The following is an 18,068-nucleotide window of genomic DNA, read 5'->3' as shown; positions in this document are numbered from 1 at the left end:
GAACAAATCATCTAACCAGGAACCACCATCTTCTTTAATTGGAGCTGTCAAATCTTTCAGCTTTTGTATACTTTTGTGGATGGATTCAGAATGATCAGACAGGTTCATGCAACACAATCCACAAATTCCTCACAACCATGTCCATGTGCCAGGAAAAAGAAAAAATCAACAGCTGTTCTATTTCAAAGGGTAGCATGCCCAACAATCTTAACATCTGTTTAACAGTGATATTAAACAGATGTTAACATCTGTTTAATATCACTGTGTTATTGCAGTGATATTGGCATTAGTTTGTTAAATTGTTAAACAATTAAAAACAACCAACATCAGTGTATCATTCAATTTTGCTCCATTCTTTTTGTGAGCTAATTTTTGGCAAAAGAACCTCCCATATCTTCCTCAATTTAAAAACTTTGCTTTTGACCTTTAATAAAAACTTCACTTTTGAAAACCCAATAGAGGGGATCTATAATGTCACAAAACAAAAACCACACTTTTGCCAAAAAAGCTCTACAAAACCAACAACTGACACATTTATAAACAGCATAAAATCAGAGTTTGCAGGTCCCAGCAATGAACAAGGAATGTCAGGTGTGACCCGTGATCCCTCTGTTCAGCTGACGTCTGTGTACTTCCTTCTACAGTCTTGGACTCATCAACACCTTCTGGGGTGTGATATGGTTTGATGTTTTTCACTGGGACCCACTTAATTCCTGCACCTGTAGAGACAGAAGCATACCCTTTGCCCCAAGTGGTTAATCAGAAAGGACCTTCAATTTGTCCTGTCCCAGGGTTTCTAATTAAAACAGGGGGATTTTCTTTTCATTTTGCGTGTGTGTTATTTGAAAAATGCCTAAAAATTGGTGGATCAGGTTCTGCAACAGAGCAGTTCAAGAAATGAAAAATATATAAAGCTTTGTTCAATCTCATCTGTGGTGTGATCTCTACTCCCCCCCTCATTCTTGATCAAGAATGTGTTCTAATGTCTGATGTGTCCTCTCAACAATTGCTTGACTTGTGGGAGAATGGTGATGAGCAATCTAATCCTTTAAAAATGTGGCCAATTTTTGAGATATATATGTGGGACCATTGCAGACTTTTACTTTTTGGGGCACACCCAATGAAGCAAAAGCTTGCAAAAAATGTTGACAAGCATGATTACCTGTTTCACCTGTGTGAAGAGAAGCAAAAACTGCACCAGAGAATGTGTCTACTGAAAATTGAGTATTTTTAAATTTACCAAAGGAAAGGTATTTAGTGATATCCATTTGCCACAACTGCAGGCTCTGCAAACACCGTGGGTTGACCGCTCCTGTAGAAACAGGAGGCTGCACAAGCTGGCAGTCAGGGCAAGTACTGATGACAGCTTTAGCCTGACTTTTAGAAATTTGAAACATTCGCACAAGTGCTTGCACATTTCAGTGAAAAAGGACATTACTCAGTTTTGCTTGTTCAAAAATGTTTTGCAAAGTGTTTGAAATAACCATTCCCAGTTTGTCTGCTCTCGCATTTTCTTCCACTAGAAATCCAGGAAGTGAAGAATGAGCCCTGATGTGAGAAACAAAATATGGATTAGTTCTATATTGCAATGATGTATAAAGACAGGGAAGCCAACAATATAAAGTGTCATTACTAACATCCTTTAGAACTGATCCTTCTAATCTTTTAACCACATTAGCAACAGAATCTCTGATTAAATTAAAAGGTTGTGGGAAGAGCTGAAAAGCCTGAACCACAGCAGCAAGCTCAACAATCTGAGGAGATCCTTCTATTATTAGAAAATCTGATTCCCAGGTTTTAGATGTTTGGTTCAACCAAATTACAACTGATTTATGACTTTTCCCAGATCCCTCAGGGAAGAGAGTTATTGCATTTAAAGGTTCCTCACTTAACATAGGTTCTTCTCTAAAACTCAATTTTGCTTGCAATAATTTGTGAGCCACGTAAGGAACAGAACAAATACCTGTAAAATTTAATAATGCATATTGTAAATCATCAGAATTTTGCATTGCCCAATCAAGAGAATCTTTTTTTCAGTGGTAAATAGATAACTGCAAATTCTTGACTTGCTAAACTGAACAATCTTGTTCTGGCCTTAATGACAATTTGTGCTATAATCCCTAACACTGTAAAACTAGTCTTTGGAAACCTGTAGGGAAGACAAACCCATTCTATTCTCAACAAAGGATATCTCTCAGAAAGGTCCCATTGAAAAATGAGACCATAAAGTCACATTTTTAATGTGACATTTTTAAAGAAAGAAGTCCAGGCTGAAGAGGTCCCATGTCTTCAGTCATTCCATTCATCTTCCTCAGGTCATGAAGCAACCTCCAGGAACCCGATGTCTTCTTGTGGATGAGGAATATTGGTGAATTCCCGGGACTATTCATGGGTGTGATGTGATCTTGGACCTCTAATTGCTCCTTTACCAATCTCTTAAGGATATTTAATTTTTTCTCTGTTAAAGGCCATTGATCAATCCTTATAGGATTATTGTGTGGCAGGGGGCCCTCGAATGGGGGGAATAATGTGCATTGACTCCATGATTGCAGAAGGCTGAGCAATTGCTTTATCGAGCTATACTATATTATAGTATAGTATAGTATAGTATAGGCTGAAGAATTGCTTTATTAAGCTATGCTATATTATATTACACTACTACATTATACTACTAGGAAAAACCCATCTCCATTCCCAGCCAGTCCAACACACTGGATCCAATTGGTCAAGGAATCCAACACCAGCACTAGAGTCCAATTAGGAAACTACCTTTTGGTAAACAACCTCCAGAACACATTCCACATGTGCACAACAACAGGTGCAGAGATTAAGAGAAGAATTAGTTTTCTCTGAGCTTTCTCACAGCTTTTCAGGAAAATCCTGACAGAGAATGAAGTCTCTTTCTGTCCACAGAATATGTGAATACCACAAGAGGATGATTGGATTTCCAGTTCAGGTTTAAAGTGGTAGGTTTTGATGTGGTTTGCTCCCTTCCCTGACGGTGAGAAGCTTCTGAACAACAAAAGGACACACTGTGGCTGTCCCTTCTTCAGGAGCTCTGCTTTACACTGTGTTTTCTTTTTTTCTCTCATCACTCCTGTATCTGATACAAAAGAACAGGTAGTGTTGGCACAGTAACCAGCTGCCCCAGGAGCCTTGCCAAGAAAGGCGCAGGAGCAGAGCTCCAAGTTCTTGGCAGTAGGGTTATAAATAAGTTAGCTTTTGTAGGCGGGGACATGAATTATTACTTAATGCAATCAATTGTTATACTTAATTTAGGTAATAAGTTATAGAGTAATAAGTTACGGAATTAAATGTGCTGAAATAGGAATGCATGCCCAGTAGAGGGAGGGTGGTGAGATCTGGGTAAGGGAATTTGCTAGAAAACTGCCTCAGGAGATGATGACATTAATATGAAACATGATTGCAAGAGCAGGCAGCCAATGAAGCCTCAGAACTCTGGAATGATTGGCCAGAGATGCACCATTTTATGGAGCAACCAACAACCAAGAAAAGGAGCAAGCAACAGGTGGATTGAGAGTGCACCACTCCTGTGGCTTTAAGAGACTTTAAAAGCCGCGGGTGCTGAGCACCTGGGTCCTTCTGCCCAGCCCGTGCCCAAGGAAACACCCTGTACAGCACGCAGCATTGTTAGCTTGGAACTCGGACTTGCCGCCCAGGTCCCAGGCTCACCCTGGGCTCTCCTCTGCACTTGTCTTGACTTTCAATAAACAGGCCCGAGCCATTGAAAAGATCTTGGCTTCATTTTGCCAATTTCACTCAGCAGTGAGGCTCTTAAGACAGGGTGGCCAAACAAACTTTCTGCTTGTGTTGGGTTTTCACCAGCTAGCGGTCACGCGAGTTTTTCAACTAGAAAATATTTTCTGCTGAATCATGACTCCTGTCACAAAATGTTAACTATCCAAATCTAGCACACAAATTCCACACTGAGAGGAGCTAGAAATAAATTTATACTTCTTGTACTAGAGGAATTACTTTCATCTATACTACAACACTTATCTTTCAGCCAAATGAGGCTGCCACATAAAGGAAGGAGGTCAAGGGCTTCTCTTTTCTTCGCTACTTTTTTCCTATTCTTTTTGCTTTGTTTTGTGCTGTGGCCTCATCACAAACCAATATAGAATGAGATTGGTTTGCCAGACAGCAAGCTGGCACCTGATGAAAATAAATTGAATAAATGTGGAAAGCAGAAAATGGAGTGAAATTTCTTACATGGATAAATAATTCAACTGTGTTAACTGTGCTATTAGACCTCTTAAAAAAACAAACAAACAAACAAACAAACAAAAACAAAAACAACAAAAAAAAACCAACAAAAAAAACCCAACAACAAAAACCCAGCAGATGAAAAAATCACTATGGCTTTCAGAATCCATTAAGATACAGAGTTGGATATATAGAAATAAATAATGTAAAGAAAAAACCCTTTTCTTTGATTGCATTAAACAAATGTTAGTGGTGGAACATCAGTTACTGCATTCACCTACTACACGAAGAGAGCTGTCACATGCATGTGATATAGAAAACACCCACCCACTCAGCCTGAAATACCCACAGGCCCACTTTTGAGCAACTAGTGACATGTGCTCTGTATGCATCACCACTCTGCAGTCAGGTTTCTTGTGTGCCATCAGGATGCCTATTAAAGATGGATATCATAAAAGGATTAAGGAGTCTGTCACATGCATTGTTTTCTGCTCTATTTCCTAGCCTGAGGGATTAGTCGGTGTAAACAGCTCAGGATCTCCACATTTTCCAGATGAGTCTGTGAACAGAAAACAGTCATGAGAGCATCCAATATGAAACTTGGAAAGAAATGTGATTGAAGGCTGTCCTGACTTGCAAAATGATTGGTGCTGGTTTGCACTGTTGGAAACTCCTTGCTCTATGCAACCTCTTGTTTTCCTGACAATGAAGTCTGTCATTCCTGAGTAACAACAGGCTCACACTTCCACAGCAAAAAGGTACCATCACAGCACCTAGGTGTATTTCCAGTCAATCACAGTCCATTTATATCTCACTAAGCCATTCTGAAAGCTTCCTTATACATTTTACATCTTATTAAAAACCTATAGTATTTGTTTAAATAATTTAACTTTGGAGACAGGAAGTTTTAGAAGTGACTCTCACAGCTGATGTTCTTTAAGTTGCTTGCAGCTGGTTACTGCATAAAGCAAGCTGCTGAGATGGATGTCAGGTCCCAATATCCCTAAAGATTAGTAGATGATATTGGTCCCAAGTGCAAAATCAGCATTCAAATGTCATGTATTATTCAAAGCATCAGATATTTCAAGTATGAAGAGACATGGGTTAGCTTCTTCTCTAACAAAAAGAGTTTCCTATCTTATAGGCTGGAGATGATTTAAACAATTTAGAAGTGATTTAGAAATCACTTGGGGTGATTTAAACAGAACTCTCCACAGCTCTCCCACAGCTTTCTGAAATATAGAAATAGTATTTAATTTATGCAGCCATTTGTAAAGAAGAAAAGAATTTCTTATGTTCAATAAACAGAAATTCTTTTATTCATAAAAGTCATCCTAATTTTACAGAACAATGAAAGTAAAATCAGAAAAATACATTTCTATTTACAATGCAATTTTCAGAAATCCTTTCTCTGCTAATTCATATTTGATGGGATTTTTTAACTCTTTCACCTGCACTTTCAGAATGCAGTCTGCTCAGAATAGTGAGCAAGTTTCTCCTAATTCAAGAAGCTGCTCAACTGCAGAGCATTGACAACTGCCTTTGTGAAATCCAGTATGAATTCACTTGTGAAAGTCAATTAGAATTTGGTATTTGGTTAGAGATTCTTATGCACACAACATCCAGACACCTCGCCAGTCAGAGTGTCTCAACACAGATGTGCACAGATTTATTTTACTTGCAATTTGTTTCTTTACCTTATCACAGAATGAGATCCCTACCAACATAGGAACAAATTAAATCCCTTGCCCTTCAGCACTAGGGGTATTCAGCCCTCTGCTGTAATTCTTTCAGCAGCCTGCTGATTTCCTGCTTGTAGATAATTGTATTACAATATGCCAGAAATCCATCACAGAAGTAGTGTAAAGCCATCTCAGTACTTCTGTTTCCCTTCTTTCTAAAGAATGCAAATTGATTCCTCCACCCCTCCTTGCACTCCTTTGACATCCACTACAGCTGCTCCTTGTCACATCTTACGGGCACACAAAGAGCATGACACAGCTGACACAGGTTCCAGCAGTGCAAACACAAAGTGCATAAAGTTTTTGTTGTCTGGTAAGTAACTTACCATGGCAGTCATGATGTAGATTACAAACAAACAAACAAAACAAAACAAAAAAAAAAAAAAAAGAAAAAAAAAAAGCTGAGATAATATTATAGATTTCCATAGACCAGAAAACAAATAACCGAAACAAAGAAATGTAAAAAATAGATAGACTGAAACTCTTAAGCTATCAAGAGACCAGAAAATTTTAAAAAGCAAACAACAAACAAATCAATGCTAGTCAAGACTTTTTTATTCTCTGTTCCTCCCTTTTCGAGCACTTCAAGCCCTGAGCGAATACGAGTGCCCCTCCTTCATAAACCAGTTTGTCAAGCTGACCTTCGACGCAAGATCTGCCGAACTTCATCTGCAGGCTCAGAAGATCCAGTGTCCTTTGGCCACTCCCAGTTCCCACTGAAGATGGGAGCACCTGCAGAGCAGAGGGGACCAGCTGCAGCTCCAAGCCCAGCTCTTGCTGGTCACAGCTGAGCCTGTGGCAAGCTCCAGGAGCTCCTGCCTTCTTGCTCCCTGTTTGCAGCTCCCTCCCTCCAGCCCCCTGGCCCTGCCCATCCACGTTTTTCCCTCCCAGTTCACCCCTTTGCTTGGCCTTCCCTTAATAAACACTTTGGCTTTTTCACTTGACCCGTGGCTCCCTCTGTGGAGCTGAAGCAGCACAAATCCTGAGCCCGGGGACACACAGGGCCCTGCTGCCGTTCTCTTCCACGCCGTCGTCTGTGCATGGGCAGAGAGGAACAAGGGCAGCTCAGGCTGCAAAGGTCCCTGTCCTGCTGCTCCAGTTGCACAGCACCATGGAGTTAAAGGTTGTGCTGAGCACACTGAAGGGAACAAGGACCCTGGGTTTTAGAAGAGCCAGCTTGAGTATGCTCTTCTATGGCAAACATCCACCAAGGGCAGAGGAGCTTGCCATGCTGGAAGTTCTCCCCGAGAGCTTGCTGAAAGCACAGCAATGCTCCATGCATACACAGGGACAGGAAGAGGGCAGAACCAGACACCATGATGGCCTAACAGTGAGCTCTGGGTGTGCCTCAAAGCAAATGAAGCAGCAGCAGCAGTGCAGTGGCTGTGACTCAGAGGCGCGAGCGTCCCAGTGGCTGCAGCGCTGTCAGGCAGTGCCTGCAGGCTGGGTGTGCTTCTGGCAGCTCTGCTTTCCCCACAAGTGAGGAATCGCAGCCTCTGCCTCAGGCCCAGTCAGAAAGACAACCAAGTGAGACCAGAGGCAGGGGACCCTTCCCAGCTGTCTTGGGCATGGCTGCAAAACAGCGGCTGAGTCTTCCTGTGCCTGGGTTTGGGGTGTGCTGAGCCCAGAGCCGGCCAGCTTGTGCTCTGCTGTGCCAGGAGTGCTCTGGGCAGGCAGGAGAAGTGCTGCGTGCACAGCGGAGCATCCTGCAAGGGGCTGAGCAGAGCCTCCTGCGGGAACAGGGCTCTGCTCCCTGGCTGGGAACAGCCTGGTTTTGCTGCCGTGAGCGCAGGCAGGAGTTCAGGCACGTGCAGAGGCAGCGGCAGCTCGTGTTTGTAGGGACCCGGGGCTGCACGCCCAAAGCGACACGTGGGCGTGGGGAAGGAAGTGACACAGAGCTGGGGGAAGGAAGATGAGCTCGAGCTGGAGTGCCTGTGCTGCAAGGAGCAGAAGGAATTCAGCCTTGCCAGGGTTTCTGATGTGTGTGTTGGTGTTCTCTGGGAAATGCAGACATTTGGGGAAGTGTCTTTGGAGGAGAGGAGCTTGATTCTCAAGGAAACTGCTTCCCCAGGTCCCAGGGTCAGAATCCCACCTGCTCTACCCTGGCTAGATGTTTCTTTTCACCAGATGGAAAGAGGGAAGCTCGAGTCCTGGATAATTTCAACTGAGTTATTGCAAGGTGCAAAAGTGATAGGAAAAGATGGAGGATAAACTGAGGAACGGACGGTGAGTCAGAGGGACAGCAGGATCGGGTAACAACCAGTTAGAAGGACACCAGGGGAGTGCAATGTCCTTGGGGAAAGTTACTGTTTTTAAGCACAGCAGCAAGTAAGAGGGGTTAGGTACAAAATGACCCAACTCGTGGGTCATTGGAAAGTTCGTGGGGAGGGCAAAAGGTGGCGTGATACATGTTGAGGGGGATGGGGAGGGGAAAAGTTTTTACAGGAATAACTAATGAAAGATACAAAGGGTACAGGTGTGAAAGGGAGTACAGCATTTGAATCAGCATTTGAATCATGGGAAAGGAATGAATTTTCCCTAATGTAGACAATGGTGCTTTCCCATGTTATTCCTGAAAATCTGGCTTTCTCACCCCCAATGCCCATGCCCAGGAGCCCCCAGTGAGGTAGGTGCAGCTGTCTCCCTTTGGCTCCCTGCGCTCCTTTCAGTCCTTGAGGCCCCTTGCACTTGGCAGAGGAGCAGGGAAGGGGGAAGGATGTGAAGAGCAGCTTTGACATCTGCCGGGCTTGTGGAGACCAAGCCAAGCACCTGTGGTAGGGTGTGTTCCCCCGCTTTGAGCACAGGTCTGAGACGGATCGTCTCTGTCCACGTGAGAGCCCCAAAGCTTTCATGGAGAGCTGTGAATTCAAAGGCCTTTATGCACACACTAATGCCACGTCCCTGTCTGCTGTGTTTTAACTCTTGGCAAGATGCATTCGCATCTTGCTTGCTGGAAGCTGCTCTGCTCCAGGGCCAGCACTGAGCTGGGCTGTGTGAGCCAGGCACTGTGGAGAGTCCTTCCCTGAGCACTTGGTTGATTTTGACGTGTCCCGGGCCGCCTTAGACACTTGGGGCAACACATTCCTTCCAATTGGAGGCACTTTGGGTGGGGTGGGGGAGGCCCCAGGGCACATGGCAGCGTGTCCGAGGGCCCTTTGTGACACGCTGCAGCACGGTCACTGTGGAACGGAGTTGGACAGGGTGTGCCAGCAGCCCTTTGTGACACACGCTGACATAGGTGCTGGTGGCAACGCGGGCAGGCCCCAGTGCTCGGTGCACACGACGGGACAGGACAGCAGAGAGTGGTGCTGTGAGGAGACCCCGCACAGCTGGCTCACCCCTTGCTGACCCGGAGCTTTTCTGAGACGTTACTCCTGTGGCTGGCCCTGCGGCCAGACTGCAGGACTTGGTGACTCAGCGCTTTCCTGAGGCATCTCCCATCCCTGCGGCCGGTGCCCTCGTGGCCTGGCCGTGGGACTTGGTGACCTCCATCCCTCACAAGGAGTCTCCTGTCATTGCGACAGGAGCCCTTGAGACCAGAGTGCAGGACTTGCTGTCCTGTGGCCTTCCTGAGACTTCTCTGTCGCAGGCACCTGGAAGGCGCGACTGCTGCACCCGCTGACTTGGACCTTTGCCGAGGCATCTGTCTCCAACGTGCCCTCGAGGTCAGACAGCGGGATGGCAGGCAGAGTGCTCAGCCTGTTCAGGATGCTTCGGGGGAAGAAAAAGAATGGCGCTGCAGCTGCCCCAGCGCAGCAGCCTGCAGAGCCAGAGCAGTTGCAACCACTGCAGGACGGTGAGTGGCAGGGCTGGGCCGCAGGGCTGGTGCCTGCAGCCAACCTGGCCCCATCCCATCCCTGCCCCTCTGGACATGCCCATGGACAGGATGGAAGAGGGGCCAGGGCTGCCCTCTCGGTGGCCGTGCTCTGTCTCTTGGGCATCCCAGGGCTGTCCTTGCCTGGGGATCACAGGGCTGGGCTGTGTTCTCCAGCCTTTCCTGCAGCCCCTCAGCTCTGGCTGCACTTGCTCTTTGCCAGATGCAGGAAAGGATGGGACACGAGAACAGGATCCCACCAGCGGACGCTTCCACAGAGCAGCACAGGTACCTGCGGCCATCCCGGCCTGGGCTGGGCCTGCTGGCACTGCTCGGCACAGCCCCGCGCTTGGAGCAGACCCTGGAACGTCCCTCTCTTCCCGCCCTTCCTTCTGCTGCAGGCACTGCGGAGGTTCCTGCGTGTTCGGCGCAGAAAGACCAGTGCCACCGCCACTGCGGGCACGGCCTGGTGCCAGCGCGGCGTCCTCTGAGCATGCGGCAACCTCGGACAGGGCAACAGCTGCGGGCCGGGCGAAGGCTGTCATGGCTCCAACTGAGGGCACGGCCAGCACAAACAGCTGGAAGCGAAGGACACCAAGGACTCGGGCCATCTCAAAGATGAACAGCACGGCCACTTGGACTGGGATTCCTGCTCCCATTCCGGATATTTTTTCATCTCAGCAGCAGGTAAGCAGCCTGGGGCCAGGGCTGCAGGCCTCCCAGGATCGTGTGGCCCCTTAGGCCACGTCCCCTGGGTCCCCTTAGCCATTGAGGCCAGCACAGTGGGGTGGGAAGGCAAGCACTTCCTGGGGGAAGGTGGGCAAGTTGCTCCCTTAGACAGCACTCCAAGCTATCCCCATGCCTCCTCCAGGTGGCAGCCAGGGTGGGGGACATTCACCAGAGACTCGTGTCCCGTGTCACTGCGGACACGGGGCTGGAAACAGACTTTCTGAGCCTGGCTGAAGAACACCCTGCTAATGTGGTGATGAGCCTCCTGCGCTGTGCCCCATCCTGTGACAGGTACGGGGCACAAGGGCCTCAAGAGCTCGGTGCTCACCGGCCCATAGGACCCCTCACCCTGCACAGCCTGTCCAGAGGGGTCTGCCAGAGAGACAGGCAGAGAGCTCCAGGACCCTCGGGCCCCTCTGTTTCCTGAGCTGCTGCCATGCTCCCCCCCTGCCCCTCAGGGCACCAGGGCTCTGTCACCCGGCCCCACGCGGCTGCACAGGGCACGGTACTGATGTGCAGCTCTGCTCCCACAGAGCTGCTGTACTGATGTGGAGAAGCATCGGCACGTCAAGACCCGCAGTGCAGAAGGTGCTTCCAGCACTGTTCTCTGTGATAGAGGACAGGCCACTGTACAGTATGTTTTTCTACAGTGGGGATAACGAGGCCGTCTTTGCCCTGGCTGTGAGTTTCTGCAACTGGCCTTTGCTCACCCTCCGGGTTGCCTCTCCATGCTCTCCCTGCCCTGCAGCTCCCTGCCTCAGCTGCTGGGCTGAAAGCTGGGCTAGGGGCAGGCTCAGGGCCAGCAGGCTGGGTGCTCGCCCTGCGTTTCCCCTTGGGCCCTGCCACATGCACAGCTGGGCACTGAGCGCTGCTTCGGGCTGCTCTCTCCTTTGCAGGCAACTGTGGTGCTGTGGAAGATTGCCCACATGCCCGAGTGGCACGACGCAGTAGTCCTTCATTCGGCCCAGCTGTTTGTGGCTCTGCTCTTCCAAGTTTTCTCCACCACAGAGCAGATACCAGAAGAGGTTGAGGACTTCTGGAGAGCGTGCCAGGAGGAACACCGCCTTCCCACCAAGCCTAACAGGTGCCAGTCGCCCTGTCCTTCCCATGGCCCTGTGGCCAGGGCCAGTGCTCCCAGTGTGACCTGGCCTTTGCTCGGCACACAGGTTTGCAGTGCAGGCCGTGAAGGCTCTGCTCTGCCAACTGGGCTTTGAGAACAAGCTGGTGGCTCTGGAGTGCAAGCAGGTCTGGGACACCCTGCTCTGTGCCGACACCCAGCATTATGCAGTAGGTCTGCTGGCCAGGTGAGAGCCCCTTCTCCCCGCCACCACCACCAGCATTTGTGCCCTGTGCCTGGAGTGCCCCACACAGTCCCTGTGGTTTTGGGCCAGAGTGCCTTGCCACATAGGGGCACCCAAGCAGACTGGAAAAGGCTGGCAGAGGAGGGTGCCCGGGAGCAGGTGCCTCCCAAAGCACCCACGTCCCCTGGCAGTGCTAGGGACAGATCAGACCTCTGTGAGTCAGTCCTGGGAGAGATTTTCCTGCCTGGCTTAGGGCTTTGGTGCCTTTTTCCCCCTGCCAGGGAGATGCGCCGTGGCTTGGCCCCCTTGTGTTCCCGCATCGCCTTGCACCTGCTCAGCCTGCTCATCAGGAAGCAGCCACGCTGGCATCTGCCTGCCCTGGCGTTCTTGGTGGAGGTGAGCCTAATGGCCAGCGCTGCCTGGCTGAGCTGCCTCCCAGCTCTCTGGCCTCTGGTAGCTGCAGCCCCTGGGACGCTGCCTGTGCCCGCTGCTGCTGCCTGGGCCCGGCCCTGTGCAGCTCCGGGCTCCTGCTGGCCGGGTGCCCTGTCACTGCCCTGTGCATTTCAGCTCCTGGAGTGTCTGGACTTGAGCAAACACGGTCACAGTGCCCTGTCGGTCGTATCCAGGCACCTGCCCAGCGAGTGCAGGGACAGGCTGCGCCTGGAGCTCAGAGGCCTTGTGGTGCTCAGCAAGGAGCCCTCGCTGGTGAGAAGGGGGCAGTGGCTGAAGCCACACTGGCAGCGTGGGGCTGGGGAACACAGACCTTTGGGCTCAGCTGGCCTTTGGCACCAGAGGCAGCTGCTCCCAGCTCTCCTGCCTCCCGCTTCAGCTGCCCGAGTGCCCCAAGCAGCTGCTGCTGCTGCAGCTGTCCTCAGCTTCACAGCACAGCTTCGTCTTGCACACAGAGTGGAGGAATACGTGGCCTGTATCAACACCTGCTGGAGCAGCTGGCTGATCCTGATGCAGAGATGGTCGGGATGATCCTCTCCGTGCTTACATATATGCTCCAGGAGAAAGACCTCAAGATACCCGGCATCACCGCCCTGAAGCTGGCTGAACCACTCCTGCCACACTTTGAGAATGTAAGGCTCTGTGCCCCCAGCCAGGAGCACTCGAGGCTGCCTAGAAATTTTGTATCTTGTGCAGTTTTAGGCCTCTGCCCTGCTGGGCCTGGAGTAGTTGGTGCTGAGGTCTTTTTCTTTGTTCCAGGAGAGCAGCCATGTGCAGCTGCTCTCCATTCAGCTCTTCAGCAAGGTGATGGAGCTGGTAGTGGAAGAGGGCAAAAAGCCTTTGACAAGAATTGTGAGCCGCAGCCTGCTCCCTCTCTTCTTCTGCTGGCACAATGAGAACCGGCGTGTGGCCAAGGTGAGGCTTTGTGTGATGCTGCCACATCCCTGGCAAGGGGTTCGGCTGCCTCCAGCCCTGGCAGTTGGCAGGCTGCAGCCTTGCATGGCCTTGGCACAGGGACACAGGTCCTGTGCCCTGGGCTCTGGTTCCACCTCTGGCTGTGTGCTGCTCTCCAGGCCTCTTTGGAAACACTGCTTTGTGCGGCCCGGTTCCTGAGGAGGAGGGACATGGAGGAGCTGCTGAGGAAGGAGCAGCGGATGAAGTTTGCCGAGCACCTGGTAAGGAGAGCCTGGAAGCGCCAGCCGCGGGCTGGAGAAGCCCCCTGGCCCCGGTGCTCAGTGTGCGGGGCTGGCAGCTGTGTCCCTGCCCAACGCTGCCCCCGGGGCCGCCAGCCGGCGCCCCGCACGCCGCTCCCTGCCCTGGGCCGTGTGGGCTGGCTCGGCCGGTGCTGGGCGCAGGGAGCGCCCGGCCGAGGGGCAGAGCCCGTGCCGAGCCTTTGCTCCCCACAGCTGCTGCAGGACGCGAGCCGAGTGGCCGAGCACCTGCGCTGGGCCCTGCCGCGCCTGCAGAGCCCGCAGCGGCCCCTGCGAGAGGCGGCCGTCAGGATCATCGGTGAGCCATGAGCCCGGCGTCCCTCCCCGCCTCCCGGCCCGGCCGCTGCCCCGGCAGCGGGAGCCGCGCCCGGGCCGCTGCAGCCCCGCCCGCCCTTGGCGCTGCCGCCGCCCTCCCGCAGCCGTGCCCTCCCTCGGGCGGCAGCGTGCGGCAGGGCCCGGGCTGAGCCCTGCCCGGGGAGGAGGGCGTGCGGCCCCGGGGCTGGCAGCGCCCGTGTCGGGCAGCTGTGCCGCCTGGGGCCCCACAGCCTCTGTGTTGCCAGGGGTGGCCGGAGTGCTCCTGATGGGACAGAAGGAGGAGCTCCAGGTCCTCAGTGAGGGTGAGTGAGGGCAGCCGTGTGCCAGCAGGGACCGCCGGGGGCAGCTGCACATCCTGGCCCCGGAGCTACAATCCCTGCCCGGGCTGCCCAGGGCTCTGCTCCCTGTGCGGACCAGGGGCAGCGGGAGCAGAGCCCGGAGAGCTTTCAGAGACACGTGCGGGATGCGAGGCCAGCGCCTTCTGGCCAAAGCCCTTGTCAGCCGCTCACTCCTGGCCATGGCAAAAGCTGGGTGGGAAGGCCCTGGCAGGAGGCTTTGCTTGGATGCCAGCAATCAGGCCTGTGACCGTGGCACTGTTCCTTTCTTTTCCAGCCCTTCAAGCCCTGAGCGAATATGAGTGCCCCTCCTTTATAAAGCAATTTGTCCAGCTGACATTCGACGCAAGATCTGCCGAACTGCGCCTGCAGGATGGGAAGAACCAGTGTCCTTTGGCCACCCCCACTTCCCACTGAAGATGGGACTAACTGCAGAGCAGAGGGGACCAGCTGAAGCTGCAGGCCCAGCAGCTCTTGCTGGTCACAGCCGAGCCTGTGGCAACCTTCAGGAGCTCCTCCCTTCCTGTTGGTAGTTCCCTCCCTCTAGCCCCCAAGCCCTGCCCATCCCCTTTTTTCCCTCCCAGTTCACCCCTTCACTTTGCCTTCCCTTAATAAACACTTTGGCTTTTTCACATGACTCGTGGCTCCCTCTGTGGAGCTGAAGCAGCACAAATCCTGAGCCCAGGGACATGCAGGGCCCTGTTGCCATCCTCTTCCACGCCGTCGTCTGTGCACGGGCAGAGAGGAACAAGGGCAGCTCAAGCTGCAGAGGTCCCTGTCCTGCTGCTCCAGTTGCACAGCACCATGGAGTTGAAGGTCATGCTGAGCACACTGAAGGGAACAAGGACCCTGGGTTTTAGAAGAGCCAGCTTGAGTATGCTCTTCCATGGCAAACATCCACCGAGGGCAAAGGAGCTTGCGGTGCTTTTCACTACACCCGTCCTGTACTGAAGTGGCTGTTGTGAAAAATACAGCCAGCCCCATGAAACTTACCAGTGTGAAGAAACTGCTGCACAGCAACAGCTGAACTTCAGTGTGTCTGAGCCAGTGCTGCAGGCTCAAATGCTGCCAGCATTATCTCTGCACCCTGGGACACTTCCCGGTTCCTGTGCCTTGACACTGCTTTCCCATGGGGCTGGGGAAGGAGTTTGGCTCTATGAACTGCCTGGTGCTGTGAAACAGGTTCATTTTTGTCAGATGAGGTGATGGTGTGCACGTGTCCACATGTCTCCCTGCCTTAGTGCCCTTTGTGAGCTGCTTACTTCTGCTAGAATTTGTGGAGTGTTTAAAGCTTGCTGCCTTTTATTTCTTTGCTCCTATTCAGAGAAATGAGTTGTTGAAGTCTTTGAAATGTTCCATTTTCATCCTTATGCAAGATAGTGAGGAATGCCTTCTTTTCATCCCTTAGGTAATTCTTTGCTTTATTATTGCATGCAGTGAGATAGGATTAGTGTGGGTTACAAGTAGTAAGAGAATATGGAATAAGAGAACAATAAGCACAAGAGCAAAAGATAAAAATAGTCTCAGGAATTAACCTAGTAGTTTGATATTTCTATGAATATATAAAACACTTGCAACAATGCTTAAATCTCTTTTTCTTTCTGATAAAAAATGTGTTTTCAAGTATTTTGCATACAGGATTCCCCTGGGATGTAAGAACTTGAAGCATTTCAAGTCTGCAGCTTCAGGAATGAAATAAACTTTTGACTCAAGTTGTCAACCTGAATAAACTCTTAACTACCCCACAGCAATTGCAAGTTATAGCTAATAAGGATGGAATAGAAACACAATTGCTCTTTTTCCTCTTAGCATTTTCTCCCTGGCCCTATAAAATTTGGTTTTTTGACTTGTTCCTTAGTTTGCTTTCCAAACCATTCCATGTCCTCAGTAGATCTGGAGAACTGTCTCATGCGTAGATCTGAAGAATCAGTTTTGAATCTAGGAAATTAAAGGAAGAATCACACTTCATAAGCTTGGGCTTGGATTGAAAGCTTGAGATCATTCAAGTAGACATTGCTGAATGTTCAACCTGGTCTGGCAGGCTCCTCTCTCTGAAAGGTGGGCAACTGAAACCTCTGTGTTCGCAGAGAAAGGCAAGTTTTGGGGTAGCTGGGAAATGGCTCTGGCCAGCTGGTGTCCCAGGTGTCATCTTTAATAGTTGTTTTCTTATGTTATTAGTAACCAGGCTATTAGGCCAAGCACCTGTAGTGTTTGGGTTTTTGGTTGTGCTTGTTTTAGTTTTGGCCAGCTGCATTGGCAGGTGGCTGTGAGTGCACTGTAGTACCCCCTGCTGCTGCCCAGTTCTGCTCTATTATGTTTCTTTTTCTTAGCCAGGTCTCATAAGCCCTCAAAAGAAATATAATACACCCAAGGACAGCTTATCTATTACTCTGGGGGCATAAAATTAGGAGGATGACTTCTGCTGCAGTGTTAGAAACAAAAAGGTTTAATAAAAGGTATAATAACAAAGAGAAAAACTCGAGCCAGGTGCAGCAGTCTGCTCCTGGTAAAAACACTTCACAAAAGCACTTAGTTCTTTTCTTCTCTTCTTTTTCTCCCTGATGGATCAAGCGGGACTTTTTGGCTTCTATCCAATTAGATGTCCTCAAGTATTTGGTGAAGTCCCTGAGGTCCCATGAGGTGGCTTTTCACCTAATCCTTGAGAGAAACTTCTGGCCTTCTTTTCTTTTCTGGGGGACAAAGGCTAGTTTTGCCACTCTGCCATTAGGGTGCACACTTCTACAGACATGGCTCTCTTTTCTTTCTTGGTCTCTTACCCCTCTGGCACTCAAAGCCATACTTGCTATTGTAGTCATTAGGTACATGGTCCTGCTAGGATGGTTGACTAATTCAGGAACAAACAGCCTTGCTGCCATACCAGGGACACTGCTCTGGAAATGGGCAAAAAGAGAAAACATTTAATGTTTTTTCACTTTAGAAATGTCCACTGCAGCTTTATTTGCAGCAGAGTTACATTTACTGGACTGTCCAATACAATTCCATGTGTCCAGAGCTAACTTTAATCACATAATTTAGGAGTGTCCAGCTGTAAATCTCACAGCCATGGGATCAAAAGTCCTTTCCACTTCTGGTTAAGTGGCTCTCCTTTCCGGGTCTGGATGTACACCCAGTCTCCTGACTAGTGAGGACATTCTTGAACATTCAGGCTTATTAGTGAGACCAAAACAACAAACTTGCACGATGATAAAAGCATTTTCTCCTAAGGGTTATGCTCTAGCAGCAGCATTTCGGCTTCCAGCCTTTGGTGGCAGACAAGGCTCAATAGCCAGGGCTGCCAGAAGGAGGCAGGGCAGGAGCAGTTTGCAAAGTTTCATTAAGAATCCGGGGAAACTGAGTCCCCATTTAATCCCCATTTTCTTTCCAGAGAGCCTCTAGGGATATTTCAATCCACCACCTTCTATCAACAACCATAACTTTTTGGAGGTGGTGCCAAGATTTTGTTTTCTCAGTTTTGATCCTTGAATGTTGAAATAACTTACAATAACACAGAAGAAGGTCAACAGGCATTAGCTGTTTCTCATGCATTGTATGGGGTTCCCCCCTCTGCAAGGGGTCCAAACTTTTCATACCACAAGTTGTTCCCTGAGCAAAAGACCAGCGCTTTTCACCATGTGCTTCCTTCTCCAAAAGTTCTATTTCATTCCCCCAAATCCAAATTCACAAAACATTCTCCATTTCCCTTTCTTTGCGATCATTGCTTATTTTCCCGTGTAGTTCAACCACTTCTGTTGCAGAATGAGGTATCACTGCAGACACTGCATCCTGGTAAGTGAATTCCTTCTTTATCAGTGAGCAGGGCTTGGGATGAGGAGGGAAGAAGATTGGCTTTGCAGAGCCGAACCTCTCCTCCAGGGAGCAGAGGAAGGTGACATCATTTTTCGGGGCATCCTGCCTCTGTATTTTATAGGGGTGGGGAGAGTTTA

General features: G+C 49.9%; 1 protein-coding gene and 1 long non-coding RNA gene across 2 annotated transcripts; both read left to right on the top strand.

Annotated features, from left to right (window-relative positions):
* Positions 1–10,291: 10,291 nt before the first annotated feature.
* LOC135292866 (maestro heat-like repeat family member 5) lies at positions 10,292–13,783 on the top strand. The gene is made up of 10 exons (XM_064406925.1): positions 10,292–10,470; positions 10,655–10,803; positions 11,046–11,193; positions 11,409–11,596; positions 11,679–11,816; positions 12,095–12,209; positions 12,381–12,518; positions 12,719–12,895; positions 13,023–13,178; positions 13,337–13,783. The coding sequence occupies exons 1-10, from the start codon at positions 10,327–10,329 to the stop codon at positions 13,781–13,783; spliced, it is 1,800 nt and encodes a 599-aa protein (XP_064262995.1). The 5' UTR covers positions 10,292–10,326.
* Positions 13,784–13,984: 201 nt separating this feature from the next.
* On the top strand, positions 13,985–15,706 carry LOC135292872 (uncharacterized). Its single transcript, XR_010355036.1, has 2 exons — positions 13,985–14,091; positions 14,402–15,706. It is a non-coding gene; the product is annotated as an uncharacterized LOC135292872 (long non-coding RNA).
* The last annotated feature ends 2,362 nt before the right edge of the window (positions 15,707–18,068 follow it).

The sequence above is a fragment of the Passer domesticus genome, unplaced genomic scaffold (assembly GCF_036417665.1).
Source record: "Passer domesticus isolate bPasDom1 unplaced genomic scaffold, bPasDom1.hap1 HAP1_SCAFFOLD_55, whole genome shotgun sequence".
Taxonomy (NCBI): Eukaryota; Metazoa; Chordata; class Aves; order Passeriformes; family Passeridae; genus Passer; species Passer domesticus.
This window is presented reverse-complemented; position numbering and strand designations above follow the sequence as displayed.